The 20,086-nt window shown below is 41.6% G+C and overlaps 1 protein-coding gene across 3 annotated transcripts in view; it reads left to right on the top strand.

Annotated features, from left to right (window-relative positions):
* Positions 1 to 20,086, top strand: part of LOC106583558 (sodium- and chloride-dependent GABA transporter 2) — a 52,598-nt gene that overhangs the window by 31,802 nt on the left and 710 nt on the right. For 2 of the 3 annotated variants that reach the window (XM_045705230.1, XM_014167877.2), the window contains 11 exons: positions 190 to 277; positions 1,186 to 1,318; positions 7,326 to 7,460; positions 7,729 to 7,832; positions 8,481 to 8,605; positions 8,833 to 8,945; positions 9,193 to 9,330; positions 9,764 to 9,866; positions 13,516 to 13,616; positions 13,806 to 13,976; positions 14,303 to 15,173. In XM_045705230.1, the coding sequence (XP_045561186.1) occupies positions 190 to 277; positions 1,186 to 1,318; positions 7,326 to 7,460; positions 7,729 to 7,832; positions 8,481 to 8,605; positions 8,833 to 8,945; positions 9,193 to 9,330; positions 9,764 to 9,866; positions 13,516 to 13,616; positions 13,806 to 13,976; positions 14,303 to 14,461 (1,370 nt within the window). In that variant the 3' untranslated portion in view covers positions 14,462 to 15,173. Of the gene's footprint in view, positions 1 to 189; positions 278 to 1,185; positions 1,319 to 7,325; positions 7,461 to 7,728; positions 7,833 to 8,480; positions 8,606 to 8,832; positions 8,946 to 9,192; positions 9,331 to 9,763; positions 9,867 to 13,515; positions 13,617 to 13,805; positions 13,977 to 14,302; positions 15,174 to 20,086 lie in introns of those variants that run through there. The other variant, XM_045705231.1, reaches the window with a different exon arrangement.

The following is a 20,086-nucleotide window of genomic DNA, read 5'->3' as shown; positions in this document are numbered from 1 at the left end:
TATAAAACTTAGGTTTTAATTTCCAGCCTATATTATGCTTTTTATGACTGGGTTAAAACAATGGGGTGTCTATTGACAAAACAAAATTATAATCTCCAGCCTTTGCAAGAACAATAAACATTCTGTGTACACATATCACTTGAACTATTAAACTCGTCTTATTTTTAATGAAAAGTTTTTCTCCCACAGAATCTTGTATAGAATTTGACAAGAGGAATCTGTCAGCTAACTGGACAGTCCCTGTGAATGCAACTTCACCTGCGACAGAGTTCTGGGAGTAAGTGTCATGTACAGTACTTACTGTAATATTCTAAGTGATTCTATTTCTACACTACTCTCTCCACATGGATTCTTATAGCTACTGTACACTCTACTGTGATTCTTATAATAATCAAGTGTAGTCATGTGCCAATGTTCTCATAATCACTTTTTCTCATGATCAAGTAATTCACAAGTTATTATTATGTGTTTTCCATTTAACCATGTAATCTTTAATTAAATATCTCAACAAAGGTCTGTGTATGCACGATAGATTTATATGGTTACTATTTCTTTCTTGTTGCCAACTATCATGTTAACACACATCCTTCTAAACTAATTAAACCTAAAAGCACAAAAGTCTCATAGCAGTTTAAAATACTGTCAATGTGTTCAAAATAATACTTTATCAAGGTAAATCAATAGGACTCAATCCTTACAGCTGTATTGACTTTGGGGGTTTCTGCAGCTGCTGATTGAAGATGAGTCTAGAAAAGTACAGAAGTTATCATAAAGTTAGTGTCTGGCAGAATTTTTTTAGGAATTGCACAACTACAGTTTCTTCACTATTCTGTCTTTTCAATATGATATCTAAAACATCTCAAGATGTCTGTCTGTAAAATAGTGTTAAGGGAAGGCAGTGTGTCCAACCCAACCCTGTTCATGATGTCTGTTCTCAGGGATTAGTGTTTGGTTCAGACCACTTTGGAGAGATAGTTAGCTCCATATCCAAATGATTTAATTAATCCTTAGAACACTTTATTAATCCATAAAAAGACAGAAATTGGTCTAGACAACACAATCACAACCTTTTGAAGGGAGCAAATTATACATTAGTCAGGGTTACATTTTTGATACGTAGTATTTTTATTAAGCGTATGTGAACCCAGTGAGATTAAGAATGAAATGTGTCTGTGCTGTTTCCAGGCGCAGGGTGTTGAGCATCTCCACAGGGATAGAACAGATTGGTAGTCTGCGGTGGGAGCTGGCTCTGTGTCTGCTGCTGGCCTGGATACTCTGCTACTTCTGTGTCTGGAAAGGAGTGAAGTCTACTGGGAAGGTACAGGAGGCCAACAGTGCCTTGCAAAAGTATTAATCCCCCTTGGTGTTTTTCCTATTTTGTTGCATTACAACCTGTAATTTAAATTTAGTAATTTAGATTTTTATTTGGATTTCATGTAAGGGACATACACAAAATAGTCCAAATTGGTGAAGTGAAATGAAAAAAAGAACTTGTTTAAAAAAAAACACCATGGCATCACGCAGCCATTATACCGCTCAGTAAGGAGACGTGTTCTGTCTCCTAGAGATGAACGTACTTTGGTACGAAAAGTGCAAATCAATCCCAGAACAACAGCAAAGGACCTTGTGAAGATACTGGGGGAAACAGGTACAAAAGTATCTATATATCCACAGTAAAACGAGTCCTATATCAACATAACCTGAAAAGCCACTCAGCAAGGAAGAAGCCACTGCTCCAAAACCGCCATAAAAAAGCCAGACTACGGTTTGCAACTGCACATGGGGACAAAGATCGTGCTTTTTTGAGAAATGTCCTCTGGTCTGATGAAACAAAAATAGAACTGTTTGACCTTAATGACCATCGTTATGTTTGGAGGAAAAAGGGGGATGCTTGCAAGCTGAAGAACACCATCCCAACCGTGAAGCATGGGGGTGGCAGCATCATGTTGTGGGGGTGCTTTGCTGCAGGGGGGACTGGTGCACTTCACAAAATAGATGGCTTCATGAGGATGGAAAATGATGTGGATATATTGAAGCAACATCTCAAGACATCAGTCAGGAAGTTAAAGCTTGGTCACAAATGGGTCTTCCAAATGGACAATGACCCCAAGCATACTTCCAAAGTTGTGGCAAAATGGCTTAAGGACAACAAAGTCAAGGTATTGGAGTGGCCATCACAAAGCCCTGACCTCAATCCTATAGAAAATATGTGGGCAGAACTGAAAAAGCGTGTGCGAGCAAGGAGGCCTACAAACCTGACTCAGTTACACCAGCTCTGTCAGGAGTAATGGGCCAAAATTCATCCAACTTATTGTAGGAAGCTTGTGGAAGGCTACCCACTGGGAATGTGATGAAAGCAATAAAAGCTTAAATAAATAATTCTCTCTGTCAGAGTTATCCTTGATAGCAGGAAAGGGTAGAGTCAAGTGCAGGAGACTGAGGTCCGTTTGAACAGATGTTTTAATAATCACTGAATAAATAAAGTCACCACAAGGCAGGGTGCACAGAATATCCGACAGGAGGACAGTTCCAAAATACAAAACACACGGGGCGCAGCCCGGCAACCCTAGTGCCTAAATCCAAAAATACGCTGCGTGGCTGAAGCAGCGCAAAATGCAGACTGTCACAAAGAACATGACATGAAATAATCCCGCACGAATTCCCAAATAAAAAGGACAAACGAAATACCCCCCCCCCCCCACTAATGACTAAAAAGGAACAGGTGCGGACTTAGACAGACAAAACCAAAAGACACAGAAATGTAGATCGGTGGCAGCTAGTAGGCCGGCGACGATGACCGCCACCGGGACCCAGCACCTCTCCTCCGGGCCGTACCCCTCCCAGTCCACGAGGTACTGCAGGCCCCCTACCTGACGTTGGGAGTCCAGGATGGACCGGACTGTGTACGCCGGGCCCCCCCCGATGTCCGGGGGGGCGGAGGGACCTCCCGCACCTCTGCGTCCTGCAGCGGACCAGCTACCACCGGCCTGAGGAGAGACACATGAAACGAGGGGTTAATACGGTAATATGAAGGAAGTTGTAACCTATAACACACCTCGTTTATTCTCCTCAGGACTTTGAACGGCCCCACAAATCGCGGACCCAGCTTCTGGCAGGGCAGGCGGAGGGGCAGGTTCCGGGTCGATAGCCAGACTTTGTCCCCCGGATTAAACACGGGGGCCTGACTGCGGCGGCGGTCAGCGCTCTCCTTGTGCCGTCTTACAGCTCGCTTCAGGCACTCCTGGACAGCACTCCAGGTCTCTTTCGAGCGCTGTACCCATAACTCCCCCGCAAGAGCCTCCGTCTGGCTCTGATGCCATGGCACCAGGACCGGCTGGTACCCTAACACAACCTGGACAGGTGACAGGTTAGTAGAGGAGTGGCGCAGAGAGTTCTGTGCCATCTCAGCCCATGGCACGAACCTCGCCCACTCCCCTGGCCTGTCCTGGCAATAGGACCGCAGAAACCTGCCCACATCCTGGTTAATGCGTTCCACCTGCCCATTACTCTCGGGGTGAAAACCCGAGGTCAAACTGACCGAGACCCCCAGCCTCTCCATAAACGACCTCCACACCCTGGACGTGAACTGGGGACCCCGATCAGAGACGATGTCCTCGGGCACCCCGTAGTGCCGGAAGACATGTGTAAATAGGGCCTCCGCGGTCTGTAGGGCCGTAGCAAGACCGGGCAAAGGGAGCAGACAGCAGGACTTCGAGAACCGACCCACAACGACCAGGATCGTGGTGTTCCCCTGAGACGGCGGGAGATCTGTGAGGAAATCCACCGACAGGTGCGACCAAGGTCGCTGTGGAACGGGGAGGGGCTGTAGTTTCCCTCGAGGCAGGTGCCTAGGAGCCTTACACTGGGCGCACACCGAACATGAAGAGACATAGCGCCTAACATCCTTAATCAAAGTGGGCCACGAGTACTTCCCCTTCAGGACCCGCACCGTCCGTTCCACGAGGGTAGAGTGTGCGACCATCGGATCAGGCGATCGCGAACACCGAGCGGAACGTACTTCAGACCCGCGGGACATTGAGGTGGAGTGGGTTCTGACTGACCCGCCCGCTTGATGTCCGCATCCACCTCCCAGACCACCAGTGCCACCAGACAGGAGGCAGGGAGTATGGGAGTAGGATCAATGGTCTGCGCCACGGTGTCGTGGAGACGCGACAGTGCGTCGGCCTTCCGGTTCCGGGAACCTGGAATGTACGATAGGGTAAATTGAAACCTCGTAAAAAACATGGCCCACCTGGCTTGACGAGGGTTAAGTCTCCTCGCTGCCCGGATGTACTCCAGGTTACGGTGGTCAGTCCATATGAGAAAAGGGTGTCGTGCCCCCTCAAGCCAATGTCTCCACACCTTCAGGGCCTTGACTACGACTAACAACTCCCTGTCCCCCACATCATAGTTGCGCTCCGCCGGACTCAAATTCTTAGAAAAGAACGCACAGGGGCGAAGCTTCGGAGGCGCGCCCGAACGCTGCGACAGCACCGCTCCTACCCCAGCCTCGGACGCGTCCAATTCCGTTATGAATGGCAAAGAGGGGTCTGGATGCGCCAGCACCGGGGCGTCGGTAAACAGAGCCTTCAGACGACGAAAGGCTCTGTCCGCCTCTGCCGACCACCGCAGCCGCACCGGACCCCCTTCATCAGTGAGGTAATGGGAGCCGCCACCTGGCCAAAGCCCCGGATAAACCTCCGGTAGAAATTGGCAAACCCCAAGAACCGCTGCACCTCCTTCACCGTGGTTGGGGTCGACCAATTACGCACAGCCGTAACGCGGTCACATTCCATCACCACCCCTGTGGTGGAAATGCGATATCCCAGAAAAGAGACGGCTCACTTGGAGAACTCACATTTCTCAGCCTTGACGTATAGGTCATGCTCCAGCAGCCGTCCAAGAACTTTACGCACCAGAGACACAGAGTCAAGTGCAGGAGACTGAGGTCCGTTTGAACAGATGTTTTAATAATCACTGAATAAATAAATTTGCCACAAGGCAGTGTGCACAGAATATCCGACAGGAGGACAGTTCCAAAATACAAAACACACGGGGCGCAGCCCGGCAACCCTAATGCCTAAATCCAAAAATACGCGGCGTGGCTGAAGCAGCGCAAAATTCCGACTGTCACAAAGAACATGACATGAAACAATCTCGCACGAATTCCCAAACAAAAAGGACAAACTAAATACCCCCACCCCCCCACTAATGACTAACAAGGAACAGGTGCGGACCTAGACAGACAAAACCAAAAGACACAGAAACGTAGATCGGTGGCAGCTAGTAGGCCGGCGACGACGACCGCCGAGCACCGCCCGACCGGGGAGGGGCGCCACCTTCTGTGGACGCTGTGACACTCTACTATTATTCTGACATTTCACATTCTTAAAATAAAGTGGAGATCCTAACTGACCTAAAACATTGCATTTTTACTCTGATAAAATGTCAGGAATTGTGAAACTGAGTTTAACTTCTATGGGCTAGCGTCCCACCTACTCAACAGCCAGTGTAATCCCGTGGCGCGATATTCAAATACCTCAAAAATGCAAAAACTTCAATTTTTCAAACATAGGACTATTTTACACCATTTTAAAGACAAGACTCTCGTTAATCTAACCACACTGTCCGATTTCAAAAAGGCTTTACAACGAAAGCAAAACATTAGATTATGTCAGCAGAGTACCCAGCCAGAACTAATCAGATACCCATTTTTCAATCTAGCATATAATGTCACATAAACCCAAACCACAGCTAAATGCAGCACTAACCTTTGATGATCTTCATCAGATGACAACCCTAGGACATTATGTTATACAATACATGCATGTTTTGTTCAATCAAGTTCATATTTATATCAAAAACCAGCTTTTTACATTAGCATGTGACTAGCATGTGACTAGCATTCCCACCGAACACTGCCGGTGAATTTACTAAATTACTCACGATAAACGTTCACAAAAAACATAACAATTATTTAAAGAATTATAGATACAGAACTCCTCTATGCACTCGATATGTCCGATTTTAAAATAGCTTTTCGGTGAAAGCACATTTTGCAATATTCTCAGTAGATAGCCCGGCATCACAGCGCTAGCTATTTAGACACCCAGCAAGTTTAGCACTCACCAAAGTCAGATTTACTATAAGAAAAATGTTATTACCTTTGCTGTTCTTCGTCAGAATGCACTCCCAGGACTTCTACTTCAATAACAAATGTTGGTTTGGTCCCAAATAATCCATTGTTATATCCAAATAGCGGCGTTTTGTTCGTGCGTTCAAGACACTATCCTAAAGGGTAAATAAGGGTGGCGAGCATGGCGTAATTCGTGACAAAAGAATTGTAAATATTCCATTACCGTACTTCGAAGCATGTCAACCGCTGTTTAAAATCAATTTTTATGCCATTTTTCTCATTAAAAAACGATAATATTCCGACCGGGAATCTGCGTTTAGATAAACAGACAAAGGAAAAGAAAGCATTCGGTTGAAGCGGGCACGCGCCTAAGCCCATAGTACTCTGAGTGGCCACTTGCCAAAAGCGATAAAGTGTTTCAGCCAGAGCCTGCCTCGATATCGTTCAACTTTTTCCCGGGCTCTGAGACCCTATGGTCGTAGGAAGTGTCACGTTATTGCACAGATCCTGAGTCTTCAATAAAAAGAGCCAAGATGAAACACTACTTCTCAGACAGGCCACTTCCTGCTTGAAATCTTCTCAGGTTTTGGCCTGCCATAGGAGTTCTGTTATACTCACAGACACCATTCAAACAGTTTTAGAAACTTTAGGGTGTTTTCTATCCAAAGCCAATGCATATGCATATTCTAGTTACTGGGCAGGAGTAGTAACCAGATTAAATCAGGTACGTTTTTTTATCCAGCCATGTCAATACTGCCCCCTAGCCCTAACAGGTTAAATCTTTTTGGTTGCCAATTCACTCTCTGAATGGCACACATACACAAACCATGTCTCAGGGCTTAAAAATACTTCTTTAACCTGTCTCCTGCCTGAAGTGACTGAAGTGGATTTAACAAGTGACATCAATAAGGGATCATAAATTTCACCTGGATTCAGCTGGTCAGTCTATGTCATGGAAAGAGCAGGTGTTGCTAATGTTTTGTACACTCAGTGTAATATTCTCACTGTTGCACTTCTTTAGTTTTATTAACATACATTTTGCTCTTTCTGAGGCTGACGTTAAGCACCTTGTTATATACCCACACTGTTATTTTCCCTTGATACAAACATCTTCTGAAAGGACTAAAATGTCTGTCATGGTGAATATGTTTGGTTATTTATTGTCAGGTAATATTTCTCCTCTTGATAGGTGGTGTATTTCACAGCTACCTTTCCCTATCTGATGTTGATCGTTCTGTTGGCTCGGGGACTCACGTTACCTGGAGCTATTGATGGAATCAAGTTCTACCTCTACCCGGACCCTGCAAGACTGGTCGACCCACAGGTAAATAATGAGCTGTCATGCCCCTTAACATGTGTGCCAAATATCATAATTCCGAAACAAATAGGTGATGGCAATGTGGTTGTTGTAGCACCACAGGTATGTTTGGAGAGCAGCAGGTAAAACAGTAGATCAAGAAAATCATCGAAGATACCATGTGGGCTGGAAATGCAATGCATTGTCTGTGTTTTTATTACTCAATGTTTTTCAGCTCATGTTCTACCTTTAAAAAGGCTTCAAAGTGATGTATACTGTATGTGTACCATTGCAGGTATGGATGGATGCTGGAGCACAGGTGCTTTTCTCCTTTGGCATCTGTCAAGGGAGTCTGACTGCACTGGGCAGCTACAATCATTATAACAATGACTGCTATAAGTAAATACTTATATTTTATTCCCTGCCAGCTGGCTGTCTATTGTATTATCATTTTTATTTAACCTTTTTTTGTGTCCTTCGGGAGGTTAACTAGCCTAGGATGTAGTGGATTTGGAAATGCCAAGTATTGTTTTTGAGCCTCACTCTGACAGTTTGAATTATGTCTGCCATTATGAAATTATTTTACACTTTTGGGTATTGGATATATACAGTATATTCTATACTATAATTTGGATCAGTTCAGGAACTGTAGTGCTGTAGCTGGCAATGGCTCTCAAGTGTCTCACAGTCTCTATAGGCCATGCCGTCCTTGGCCTGAGAGTCTGGGAGCCACACACTGTTAGCATTGATTCTGACTGAACCCTTAAAGGGCCTTTTCATACATCAGAGTGTCCATGGCTCAGGCTCAGGGGGGGTCTGGCTCCTCACAGGAAGTTCTTTATCCTGGTTCACAAACAAGTGAGACAGAGAGGCGACTTAAAAGCCTGCTCCTCTTTATTGTCAATTGTCTGAAGGTTTAGCTTATCTCAAATGTAGTTATTTGAATTCCTGTACAGAGTAAATTTACTCAGACCTTAGGCGCAATGCATGAGATTTGGCCTGAGCTGATCTTACCTTACCTTTTCTTACCTTTTACCTCATTTATAGGGACACGTTTGTGCTGTGTTTGGTGAATGGAGGATCAAGCTTCGTTGCTGGGTTTGCTATCTTCTCTGTGTTGGGCTTCATGTCATATGAACAGGGGCTGCCCATATCTGAAGTTGCAGCATCTGGTAAGAGTACCACTAACTTCATTGCCTGGTGCCAGATCACTTTGTGCTGTCTTGCCAATTCCTCGTGACAATGACCATAGGAGTTGGGAAGACAACACAAACAGATCCGGGGCCACCACTAACTTCCATAGTTTACCACTAACTTCTATACTTAACAATACTTCCAGAGTTTATGTTTATTTATTTTGTATGAGAATGAAAAAGTGCATGTGTCCACATTGCTACAGGTCCTGGCCTGGCGTTCATAGCCTATCCTCGTGCCGTGGCCATGATGCCTTTACCTCAGTTGTGGTCCATATGTTTCTTTGTCATGGTCATCTTGCTGGGTGCTGACACACAGGTGAGACAACAAAGGTTCAACCACATCGAAGTTAGATTAATCATTCTTGAAATATTATCCATATGAGGCTACATTAGTAGGATAACCTTTTATTATTTTGTGTCTGATTTCATTGTTATTTATTACAGATGGTAAATTATTTTTATTGTTAGGATTTTTTAGTCAAGTGACGGAGCTTAATGTTGTTCATGCAACTTTGTGAGTAGGAGTAGAGGATGACTTGGCCCCTCTCTGCCCCTGGTCACAGTTTGTCAGTCTGGAGTGCCTGATGACCTCTGTGACAGACATGTTCCCCACCGTGTTTCGAAGGGGGTACCGTCGAGAGCTGCTGCTGCTTTGTCTCTGCTCTGTCTGCTTCTTCCTGGGACTCCTTCTGGTCACAGAGGTGAGTGTCTCACTACACAAGACTTCACTCTTTTTCTCCCTTCATTCTGGCTGTGTTTTTCTGGTCTATAGTTGTCAAGCACTGGAACAAAGTTATGTCCTGACCTAGCCAATGTCTCAACACTGTGTTAGTATACCAGTCTAGTGAGACCGCTGATAGGGCCCCCCCACCCCTTTAACCAGAAGTTGAAACGTGTTAAGCTGCTTTCCTGGGGGCATATGAATATTTTATTCTCACACTCTGTGAGAAAGGCTAACATCTTAAGTCCTCCTGGTACTATACATACTATTGGTTACTATTTTCTAGAGAATCACATACCCTATATCATGTACCTTTGATTAACATTTTGTGATCAGCCGATACCAGTGTATCGTCCGATTAGACGATTAGTCATAGTTTCACACTGTACGATGATGTCTGTTCTCTGTTGCAGGGAGGGTTATATTTTCTACAACTTTTTGACCATTACGTGTGCAGTGGCAACAATCTCCTTCTGCTCTCTGTCTGCCAGTCAATAGCAATCGGTTGGATTTATGGTAAGTCCTCAAGATTCTCTGGTGCTAACAATGAAATAATGTGTCTCTTCAGAAGTTAGTTAATCGCCCTAAGCGTCCATTCAGTTCCTGTTTTGGGTTATGATTTATCCTTAGAGAGGAATTAATTTATGTTGAAATATTTTGACTTTCTAAGACGGGTTTTAATTATTTTGGATTAAGGATGTTGCGGATACGTCTATCTAAACGTGTGGCCCCAAGTTCCCTCATTTTTGCCACATGTAGACAGACCAGACGGTTGAGCATCTAGGAACGTTGCTCAAATGTCATGCAATATGATTTTGTCCCATGACAGCACATGTGTTAGTGCAGTCTACATTGTCTTTGAATAATACTGTATATCACTTTGAAATCTTCAAATGCCAAATGATCTTACATTTTGCTCAGTTGATATACTATTCTTTCTAAACGATCACTCAGAAAGTGGCCTAAGTACTTTTAAAGCAAGAGGCACAGAAGCCAGAACAGATATTCAATAAAGTTGATTCTTAAATCTCTTATAGGGACTTCTAAAGTGCAGTTCCTCTGATGTTCTTTGTGGGTTTTCAGTGTTTTAAAGTCCCAGGTGCTTAATTCAGTCTTTTGTGAAATACTTGTACACTTGTTCCTCAAGCCTATTCAATAACACTATTCAAACAATGACTGTATATATGTCTTCTATATGTCCTCTTGATTTCGCCCTCTTAGTCCTTAGTCAGTAAAATTCTAGACATTGTCTCTGCTTAGGTTTAATCTTTATGTGCTCTTTGACCAGACACCTTTGTTCTGTCCATCACATTTGTCAGCTGTGTATAATACTTCCTTAGACTTTCCCCATTGAGGATATAAGCTTGATGGCATCCTGGTCTCTTGAAAAAGGATGTCTGCTGTCACAACTACTTTGGCTTTGATTGCAAAACAGAAAAGCCTTAACCATTGACAGACTAAATAAGTGCAAACGCACAAGAAAACCTTTAGATCCACATGGGTTTAACATAAGTTTTCATTAGGGTCAATTTCACTCATGTGCAGAGTGATGATGTTCAATTATGTAATCTTGAACGCTTTTATAAGATACTACTTTTAAGATAAACATAACAATGCAAGTCATGGCATGCTATTTCAAATTCTATCAATTTGACTAACTTTGAAAATATTTATTGCTTTATGGAAATAAACTGTCATTGGTTGTGAAACATGGATAGCCCCTCTCCCTTGGGCTGTGGGAGTGTGGGTCATGAAATGATCTTCTTCATTGTTTTAGTATACTCAATCCAGGTTTATCTTTCAGAGAGGTAATGGTGTTATTTAAATAACATTTATTTACTAACATTGCCCTCAAACTGACTCCAGACATGAATCTTTCACTCCATTTGAAACATTGGAGGCAGTCTGCTGGCATGGGAAGTATTGCGTTTCAGTGTGTTCACAGCCAGACCGTGTATGTCTCTGGGGGGAATTTACAAAGATGGCAGGCAACTGTGCTGTCAGAAAAAGAAACCACCCTCAGTGTGCACCTAATGTAATACAATTAACATTAATATCAAGTGAAGCAACATGTTATGAGACCTTGTTCACATGGATAGCTGGTAAATGAGATAACTGTAGTAACGATTCAAACATTGTTATGAAGGTTCTAACCAAATGGCATGGTAATAAATACAGGTATGCTGGCGCTACAAAGTGTTTCTGTAGGAATGAGGTGCGTGTTAGGGTAAATACTGTAGATCCTAGAAGTATTCTAATGAGAGGGAAGGAGACAGGAACACCTGAGGATGAGTCTCCTGACCTCTTACTGGAAAACGTATAGGAATACTATGGACTGAAAGGGGATATCTTGGCCGTATGTATGTATGTATGTATGTATGTATCAAGTGTCTCAGCGTATGAGTGCTGCACTAGGATCAGGTCCCCCCTGTTCGTGTAATCATATTCATTTTGATCTAAAAGGCTAAACGGATCCTAAATCAGCACTCCTAGTCTGAGAATCTTAATACATATGGCCCCCGGCCTTTCCTGACACACCCGATGCAGCAGGTAGGAACGTATCCAGAAATGATGTCAAAATTCATGTCAGATCTGCTGCAATCCTGTCAAAAATTGTTATAACACCTTGGGTGCTGACTAGATAATTGTTTTACCTTTGATTTATGATGGGAATATAATTGATATGATACTTCATTATGGAGAAGCCATCCATAAGTTTGACTGAACATTATATATCTACCTGATATGTCCTTACCTACAGTTGAAGTCGGAAGTTTACATACACCTTAGCCAAATACATTTAAACTCAGTTTTTTGCCACAACTTTGGAAGTATGCTTGGGGTCATTGTCCATTTGGAAGACCCATTTGCGACCAAGCTTTAGCTTCCTGACTGATGTTTTGAGATGTTGCTCCAATATATCCACATATTTTTCCATCCTCATGATGCCATCTATTTTGTGAAGTGCACCAGTCCCCCCTGCAGCAAAGCACCCCCACAACACGATGCTGCCACCCCTGTGCTTCACGGTTAGGATGGTGTTCTTCAGCTTGCAAGCATCCCCCTTTTTCCTCCAAACATAACAATGGTCATTAAGGCCAAACAGTTCTATTTTTGTTTCATCAGACCAGAGGACATTTCTCCAAAAAGTACAATTTTTGTCCCCATGTGCAGTTGCAAGCCATTGTCTGGCTTTTTTATGGCGGTTTTGGAGCAGTGGCTTCTTCCTTGCTGAGAGGCCTTTCAGGTTATGTTGATATAGGACTCGTTTTACTGTGGATATATATACTTTTGTACCTGTTTCCCCCAGTATCTTCACAAGGTCCTTTGCTGTTGTTCTGGGATTGATTTGCACTTTCCGCACCAAAGTACGTTCATCTCTAGGAGACAGAACGCATCTCCTTCCTGAGCGGTATGACGGCTGCGGTGTCCCATGGTGTTTATACTTGCGTACTATTGTTTGTACAGATGAACCTGGTACCTTCAGGCGTTTGGAAATTGCTCTCAAGGATGAACCAGACAGGTCTACAATTTTATTTCTGAGGTCTTGGCTGATTTCTTTTGATTTTCCAATGATGTCAAGCAAAGAGGCACCTCGTTTGAAGGTAGGCCTTGAAATACATCCACAGGTACACCTCCAATTGACTCAAATGATGTCAATTAGCCTATCAGAAGCTTCTAAAGCCATGACATCATTTTCTGGAATTTTCCAAGCTGTTTAAAGGCACAGTCAACTTAGTGTATGTAAACTTCTGACCCACTGGAATTGTGATACAGTGAATTACAAGTGAAATAATCTGTCTGTAAACAATTCTTGGACAATTTACTTGTGTCATGCACAAAGTAGATGTCCTAACCGACTTGCCAAAACTATAGTTTGTTAACAAGCTATTTGTGGAGTTGTTGAAGACGAGTTTTAATGACTATAACGTAAGTGTATGTAAACTTCCGACTTCAACTGTATCATCCTAGCTGAACCCTTGATTGGTCATAAAATTCTTGTGTTTCAGATTAAACCTTTAAAAGCTTCACTCTGAGCAAATTCAGAGCAAGAACTTAACAATTCAGACTGATACTCACTGAAAATCATATAAATAAATGTCCTGAATTTGTTGAAGTGTAAATGAAGTCGACCCAAACTCTGTGTTATACTTTTTATTTACAGGAGTGGATCGTTTCTATGACAACATAGAAGATATGATTGGGTATCGTCCCTGGCCAGTGATTAAGTACTGTTGGCTTTACGTCACCCCTACAGTCTGTTTGGTGAGTGGTTGGCTCACTGTTTTGTCAAAAATCCTTCTTCAAGGAATATATACATAAAAAAATTAACTGTAATATTATGGTTTTAATATGAATGATATTATCTCATGCAACATGCCTAAAAAAACAATACAAATCCTTAACAATTCATGATAGAATGACATGCCTATGTTATTATTTGTTTCTCTTCAGGGTACATTCATCTTTTCCTTGGTACAATACAAGCCCCTAAAGTTCAACAAAACCTATTTGTACCCTGACTGGGCATATGCATTGGGGTGGTTCCTGGGGCTCGCCTGTGTGGCTCTGGTGCCTCTGTGGATGATCTGGAAGGTCTATCGGTCCAAACTGACAGTCTGGCAGGTAAGACTACTGTCAATGGTGGTAGTTGATACAATGGTTAGATACAATTTTCATGAGAATACAAAAGTGGCAAGGAAATGCCATCTTCCTGTGCCCACGGCATACATTGCTTGGTAAACTATTTACAAAGATTACAACCTAATAACGTAGAACCATAGAAATAGGGATTTATACTTCAGTAATGACTTCGGGCTTACCAAAAATTTACATTTTGCAAAATCACAGAAATGTCATTTAGATTGTTTGGATTTATTACTCTTCTTTGATCAGAACTGTGAAATGCATGTTATTGGATTTCTGTTTTTATCGACGACCTGCTTTCACAGAGCCTAAAACAGCTATGTCGCCCAGAAACCAACAAGACCCTCAACCAGAAGCAGCAAACTCCTGAACAGTGCCCTCTGAACCCAGATTCCATTCTTAATCCAACCGCAAATCATGAGTATAAGGGAAGTGGCGTAGTTGAGCTAGAGATGCACACATGACACCTTGCTAATTTGAAAACATGATACATAGTACTTTTGATATGATATTTTCAGTGCCCAATTAAACAGTCCGTACGTAAGTATTGTATATTTTATGCAAATCATTTTTTTTAATTCATTTTGTATTTTTCTTTCTCCAGATCTCAGATATTGTATTGAGGTAATTTATTTCTTACCTCAGCTATTCTACCTATTCTGTATATAGGACCCACCTTAGTGGTGGATGGCAGCCATATTTTTGGGATAGGACATTTATAAATGTTATTTGCACTGTGAGTTTTCAAATACTTTTAAGATGTGAAATGACTACTACGTAGATGGTGACGATATAATGATGGGGTATGTGTCACGTCCTGACTAGTATAAGGGGTTATTTGTTATTGAAGTTTGGTCAGGGCGTTGCAGGGGGTGTTTGTTTAGTGTGTTTCGGGGTTTTTGGTTTATGTTCTATGTTAGTTAATTTCTATGTTATTTCTATATTATTTCTATGTTTTCAATTTCTATGTGGTTTTCTAGTTTTTCTATGTTAGTTTTGTCAATGACCTCCAATCAGAGGCAGCTGTTTGTTGTTACCTCTGATTGGAGGCCATATTTAAGTGTGTTTGTTTTCACTTGTGGTTGTTTCCTGTTTAGTCTGAGCACCTTACGGGACTGTTATCATCATTATTTTGTTTAAGTGTGTTACCGTCAATAAATATGAAGATGAGCAATATACCCGCTGCATATTGGTCCGATGATTTCTCCTCTTCAGACGACGAAGTTTATGACAGTATGTTTTAAAGGTTATTCTAAATTGTTTTAAATGTGCATACAGCAAACATTGATTAGCAACTTAGAAAGCGAAGATAGCAGGATTTGAGAAACCAAGCTGAAACTGATGAGAGAAAATGGATAAGCAGCAGGAATTGAGCATCTAAGGTAGTAGACTGTTTCTGGGCATCTGAAGGAAACATTGGCAGTATTCTCCTCAGATGTGTCAAATCAGTATTTAACAGGACAGTCCATCTGGAGGTAATTTTGCAGGAATTCACCAAAGGCATAAAAGCAGTATATCATCCCTCAAAGACAAGGTCTTATGGAACTCTATGTATGGAAATCCACATCTTATGGAACTCCAGAAGCACATTAAGGGAAGTTCAATTCCCTGCAGGACAGAAATAAATTATCCAACCATTCGCACCTTGGATTTGACAGATAAAGATCATTGATAATTGTCTGAATAACGCCCCAATTATTTAGTTAGTATATTGAATGACAGACATGATATGATGTGGAAAGGTGCGAAATTATGTCGTTAAACTGTCAATTACAATTATCGTGAAACTGATCTGATTAAAGGTATTTTGTAATACTCTTTTGTAACTCTGTTATGATACATTACAAAATTATTTTATAAAACAGTTTTATAACACTAGCCTTTGAATCAGTTATTTCCATTCTAAATATTGTTGATGATATGATCATTGAAAATCGGCCTTTAAACTTTTTACAATTGTATAGTGCAGTAATAACAGCTGTCTCCATTATTTATGGCTGCACTCATCCTGACAGTGTGTCACAACTTACATGTTCACACATGAATCCATATCAGATGATATTCTGGGTACATGCAAAGTTTAGCAATTCTGGATGAAGAAATGTTAGGCAAGGGAATCTTTTTTTGTATTGGCTCAAGGTCTTTGTTTCAGTGTGTTATCACACCAGAGGCATAAAAATAGTTGTGTCTATGAATGCAATATCCTGAGATTTTCCAATATAATACAAAAGAAAACACATACGCTTTTCCCCTCAGGTTGCCATTGTCACGTCCTGACCAGTAAAGGGGCTGTTTGTTATTGTAGTTTGGTCAGGGCGTGGCAGGGGGTGTTTGTTTAGGGTGTTTCGGGGTTGTTTGGGTTATGTTCTATGTTAGTTAATTTCTATGTTATTTCTAGTTGGTCTATTTCTATGTGGTGTTTATTGGGTTGACCTTCAATTGGAGGCAGCTGCTTCTCGTTGCCTCTGATTGAAGGTCCTATTTATAGGGGTGTTTGTTCTATGGGGGTCTGTGGGTAGTTATTTCCTGGTTTAGTGTTTGTTGCACCTGATGGGACTATTTGGAGTCGTTTGTTTTGTATACGTGTTTATTTTGTTTTTCCTTCTTCAAATAAAAAAAGAAGATGAGTATACATTTTCCCGCTGCGTTTTGGTTCACTCCTTACGACAATCGTGACAGCCATACTGATAATTTTTCACATCTGTTAAAGTTTAAAGTTTTAATGTCACATGCACAAGAACAGTGAATTGCCTTTCTTGCAAACTCAAAATCCAACAATGTAATAACCAATAACAATGTAATACTTAAAGAAAAAAGAAAAAAACACGAGAAATGTAAATAACACAATAAGTAAGTAAGCATACTATATACAGGGTCTGTTCCAATACCATATTTACAAAGTGCACGGATACTGGAGTGATGGAGGTAGATATGTATTGGGGTAAGGTGACTAGGCATCAGGATATAAAATAAACAGAGTAGCAGCAGCTTGTATGTGAGTGGGTGTGCGTGTGTGTAGAGTCAGTATAAATGTATGTGCATATTATGTGTGTGTGAGCAGATGATGGAGTGAGTGTGTGTGTGTGTGTAGGGCCCTGTAAGTGCATACAGTACAAAAATCAAAAGGTAAATAAGGATGCAAGGTTAACTCAGATAGACCACGTAGCTATTTTGTTAGCTATTTGTCTGTCTTATTGCTTGGGGATAGAAGTTGTTCAATAGCCAGTTGGTGCCAGACTTGATGCACCAGTACCACTTGCCGTGCGGAAGCAGAGAGAATAGCCTATGGTTTGGGTGGTTGGAGTCTTTAACGATTGTCTGGGCCTTCCGCATATAGATGTCCTGGATGGCAGGGAACTCGGCCCCATTGATGTACTGGGCTGTCTGCACCACCCTCTGTAGCGCCATGCGATCGAAGACTGCGCTATTTCCATACCTGGCAGTGATGCAGCCAGTCAAAATGCTCTCAATGGTACAGCTGTAGAACCTTTTCAGGATTTGAGGGCCAAGAGGCGCTGTCGCACCTTCTTCACGACTGTCCGTGTGTTTGGACCAATTTAAGTCTTTAGTGATTTGGACATCGAGGAAGTGTTATTCATTGTTTCAGGCAGCCACTGTAGTCCACAAGGTCATGTGTGTTCACACCTCTTACAGTACAGGACCTTAATACCATGTCATTCACAAGCACAGACATTGATTTGAAGCAAGGATTTATACATGACTGTAATCCAGCCAATTATTAAGTGTAAAACAACTAACTATGTGCATGCCATCCAGCCAATGTACTACCACTGCTCTTAAAACACACCTTTTTAGCTTTGCTTTTCCTTAGGGTGCTTTTTAGTTGTTCAGTTTTTATTGTTATTCTTTAGTTTTTTATCCTCTCATGTTTGTTGTGTAGTAAATATTTCAGATTTAATTTAAATTGTTAATTTTTTTTCCTGTGAAACACATTGTGTTGCATTCCATGTTTGAAATGTGCTGTAAAGCTTGATTTGATTTGATTATACAATACAACCTTGTCCCCCCAAGCGTTAGGAAGCAGGGACTTAGCAACACAGTTGCTTCAATCACTTTAGTCTGGCAGGCTTCAAGTACCCTGTGGGTCTAGTAAACATTATCTAAGAATTTCCAAGAACCATCATAAGATGACATTAATGGAATGAGAGTCATATGACACTGTGGGAAAATAGTCTTTATGTATTTTCTCTGATGTCTAAGTTTCATAATGCTGTCTCATCTTGCTGTCGCCAGGATTTAATACCCAGATTGCATCCCAAATGGCACCTATTCACTATATCGTGCACTACTTTTGACCAGAGCCATCTGTGCCCTGGTCAAAAGTAGTGCACTAAATAGGAAATAGAGTGCTGTTAAGGACGTAACCCCAGTTACTTTGATGCAACATAAGCCATTGGCTGCATAATAGGGGTCCACGGTCCAGCCAGTCATCTTGTGACACAGCCCTAAAAATGACGTGGTCAAAATGATTTGTGTTACTTAATTTATAATGCTATATGGGTCACTTTTGACAACTATATTTTTTTGTATTATTTTATTTTCAATCGAATGTACATTTGAAATTGATGCCAAATTTAAATGTATCAGATGATCAATTATGGTCTAGTTTTTACTTTATAAAACTTCTTTGTCATGTTTGTGTGTGTGAGTATATATATGTGCATGTGTGTGCGTGTGTTCAACATGTCATATAGTATGAAAATGCATAGCATAGCCCACCTTCCTCAACTGTAAAGACTCAAGCATTCTGTAAATTGAAATTCAAGGTGGAGGAAAACATGTTTACTCCATCCTGGCTTTACATGCTGTACATACATGCCAGTATTTCAACTCATTGATGCAATTACTACTACCATTCATTACTACCATTCATTGACTCCATCCACCAACCAACCAACACTTGCCCATTGCAGTGCCCTTGATTTACCTCAACACTTCAAGGTTTTGTATAATAAACCTACAGCACTTAATTTATGAAATCGGCATCTCTTTATTTGGATACTCCCCTATAGATGGTCTACAGATTCTTAAGCTATCAACAAACTATTAACTGCAACTATTAACTGCAACTGCAAGTTGTTTGATACAACAACTGGCTGGGTTACAGTTTGGGTTAGAGTAAGATTAGGGTAAGAGTTAAGGTTAGGATTGCATTTAGGATAAGGGTTAGGGTAAGTGGATAGTTGGAAATCTTGTTGACAGTTAGTTGAACATCTAATTAACATCTACAAACCATCTATTTGGGACTATCAAAGTAAAGTGTTACCATTTAGTCTACAGTATATGGTATAACCCTGGTATAACCCTGCTGCCGTTCAAGGTCTTATTAAACAAGGCAAGCAGCTCTCTTCAATCACACTGGTCACATGACATGATTCATTCAGACATTTAGGAAGCCAGACATGAGGCAGGAAACAGTTGATGAATAAGTACTTCTATTTACAAACAGGCACAAGTCATCTAGCTGGAATGTGTGAATTCTTAGGCATTTCTGCTGAGGCTGTATATAAAGTATGTAGAAGGCTCTCTTTCCAAGAAAACAAAAAAATGTAAGCCGTGTTCATGTTAGCATAAGGTTTTCAGAACTGGGTTCTGATCATTATTGTACCTTGTTTTGAGGAGATGACCCCCCCCCAAAAAACATACTTATGGATTCACCTGCTGCTCATGATCATGTCATCTCCATCTTTTCATTCAGATTTCATGTATCATTATCATAATAATCATCATAAGCATTATCACCACCATTATCATCATCATCATCATCATCATCACAATGAAGCTTACTCAACCACTGAATAATTCAACAAATTCTAAACTTTCCGTAGTCTAGCCTGTCAAGTTCCTTTTGCCACAGTTAACTTGTTGACCTGTTTGAAAGAACTCATGTACACAAAATTGAAAAGGAGGACAAGTACTTTTATTGATTGGTTCCTCATTCACTCTCTTCAGGCTCATTAGTTACTAATGGGGCCCTAGCGGAGGCTCCCTTTTGCCGAGGTTAAAGGTGCAGCTAGGACTTATTGCTCCGAGAGTCAAAGTCTGTGATCAGGACCCACACTTGACCC

The sequence above is a fragment of the Salmo salar genome, chromosome ssa22 (genome assembly GCF_905237065.1).
Source record: "Salmo salar chromosome ssa22, Ssal_v3.1, whole genome shotgun sequence".
In the NCBI taxonomy this organism is placed as follows: Eukaryota; Metazoa; Chordata; class Actinopteri; order Salmoniformes; family Salmonidae; genus Salmo; species Salmo salar.
The sequence above is the reverse complement of the archived record's forward strand: the minus strand, read 5'-3'. Positions and strand labels throughout refer to the sequence as shown.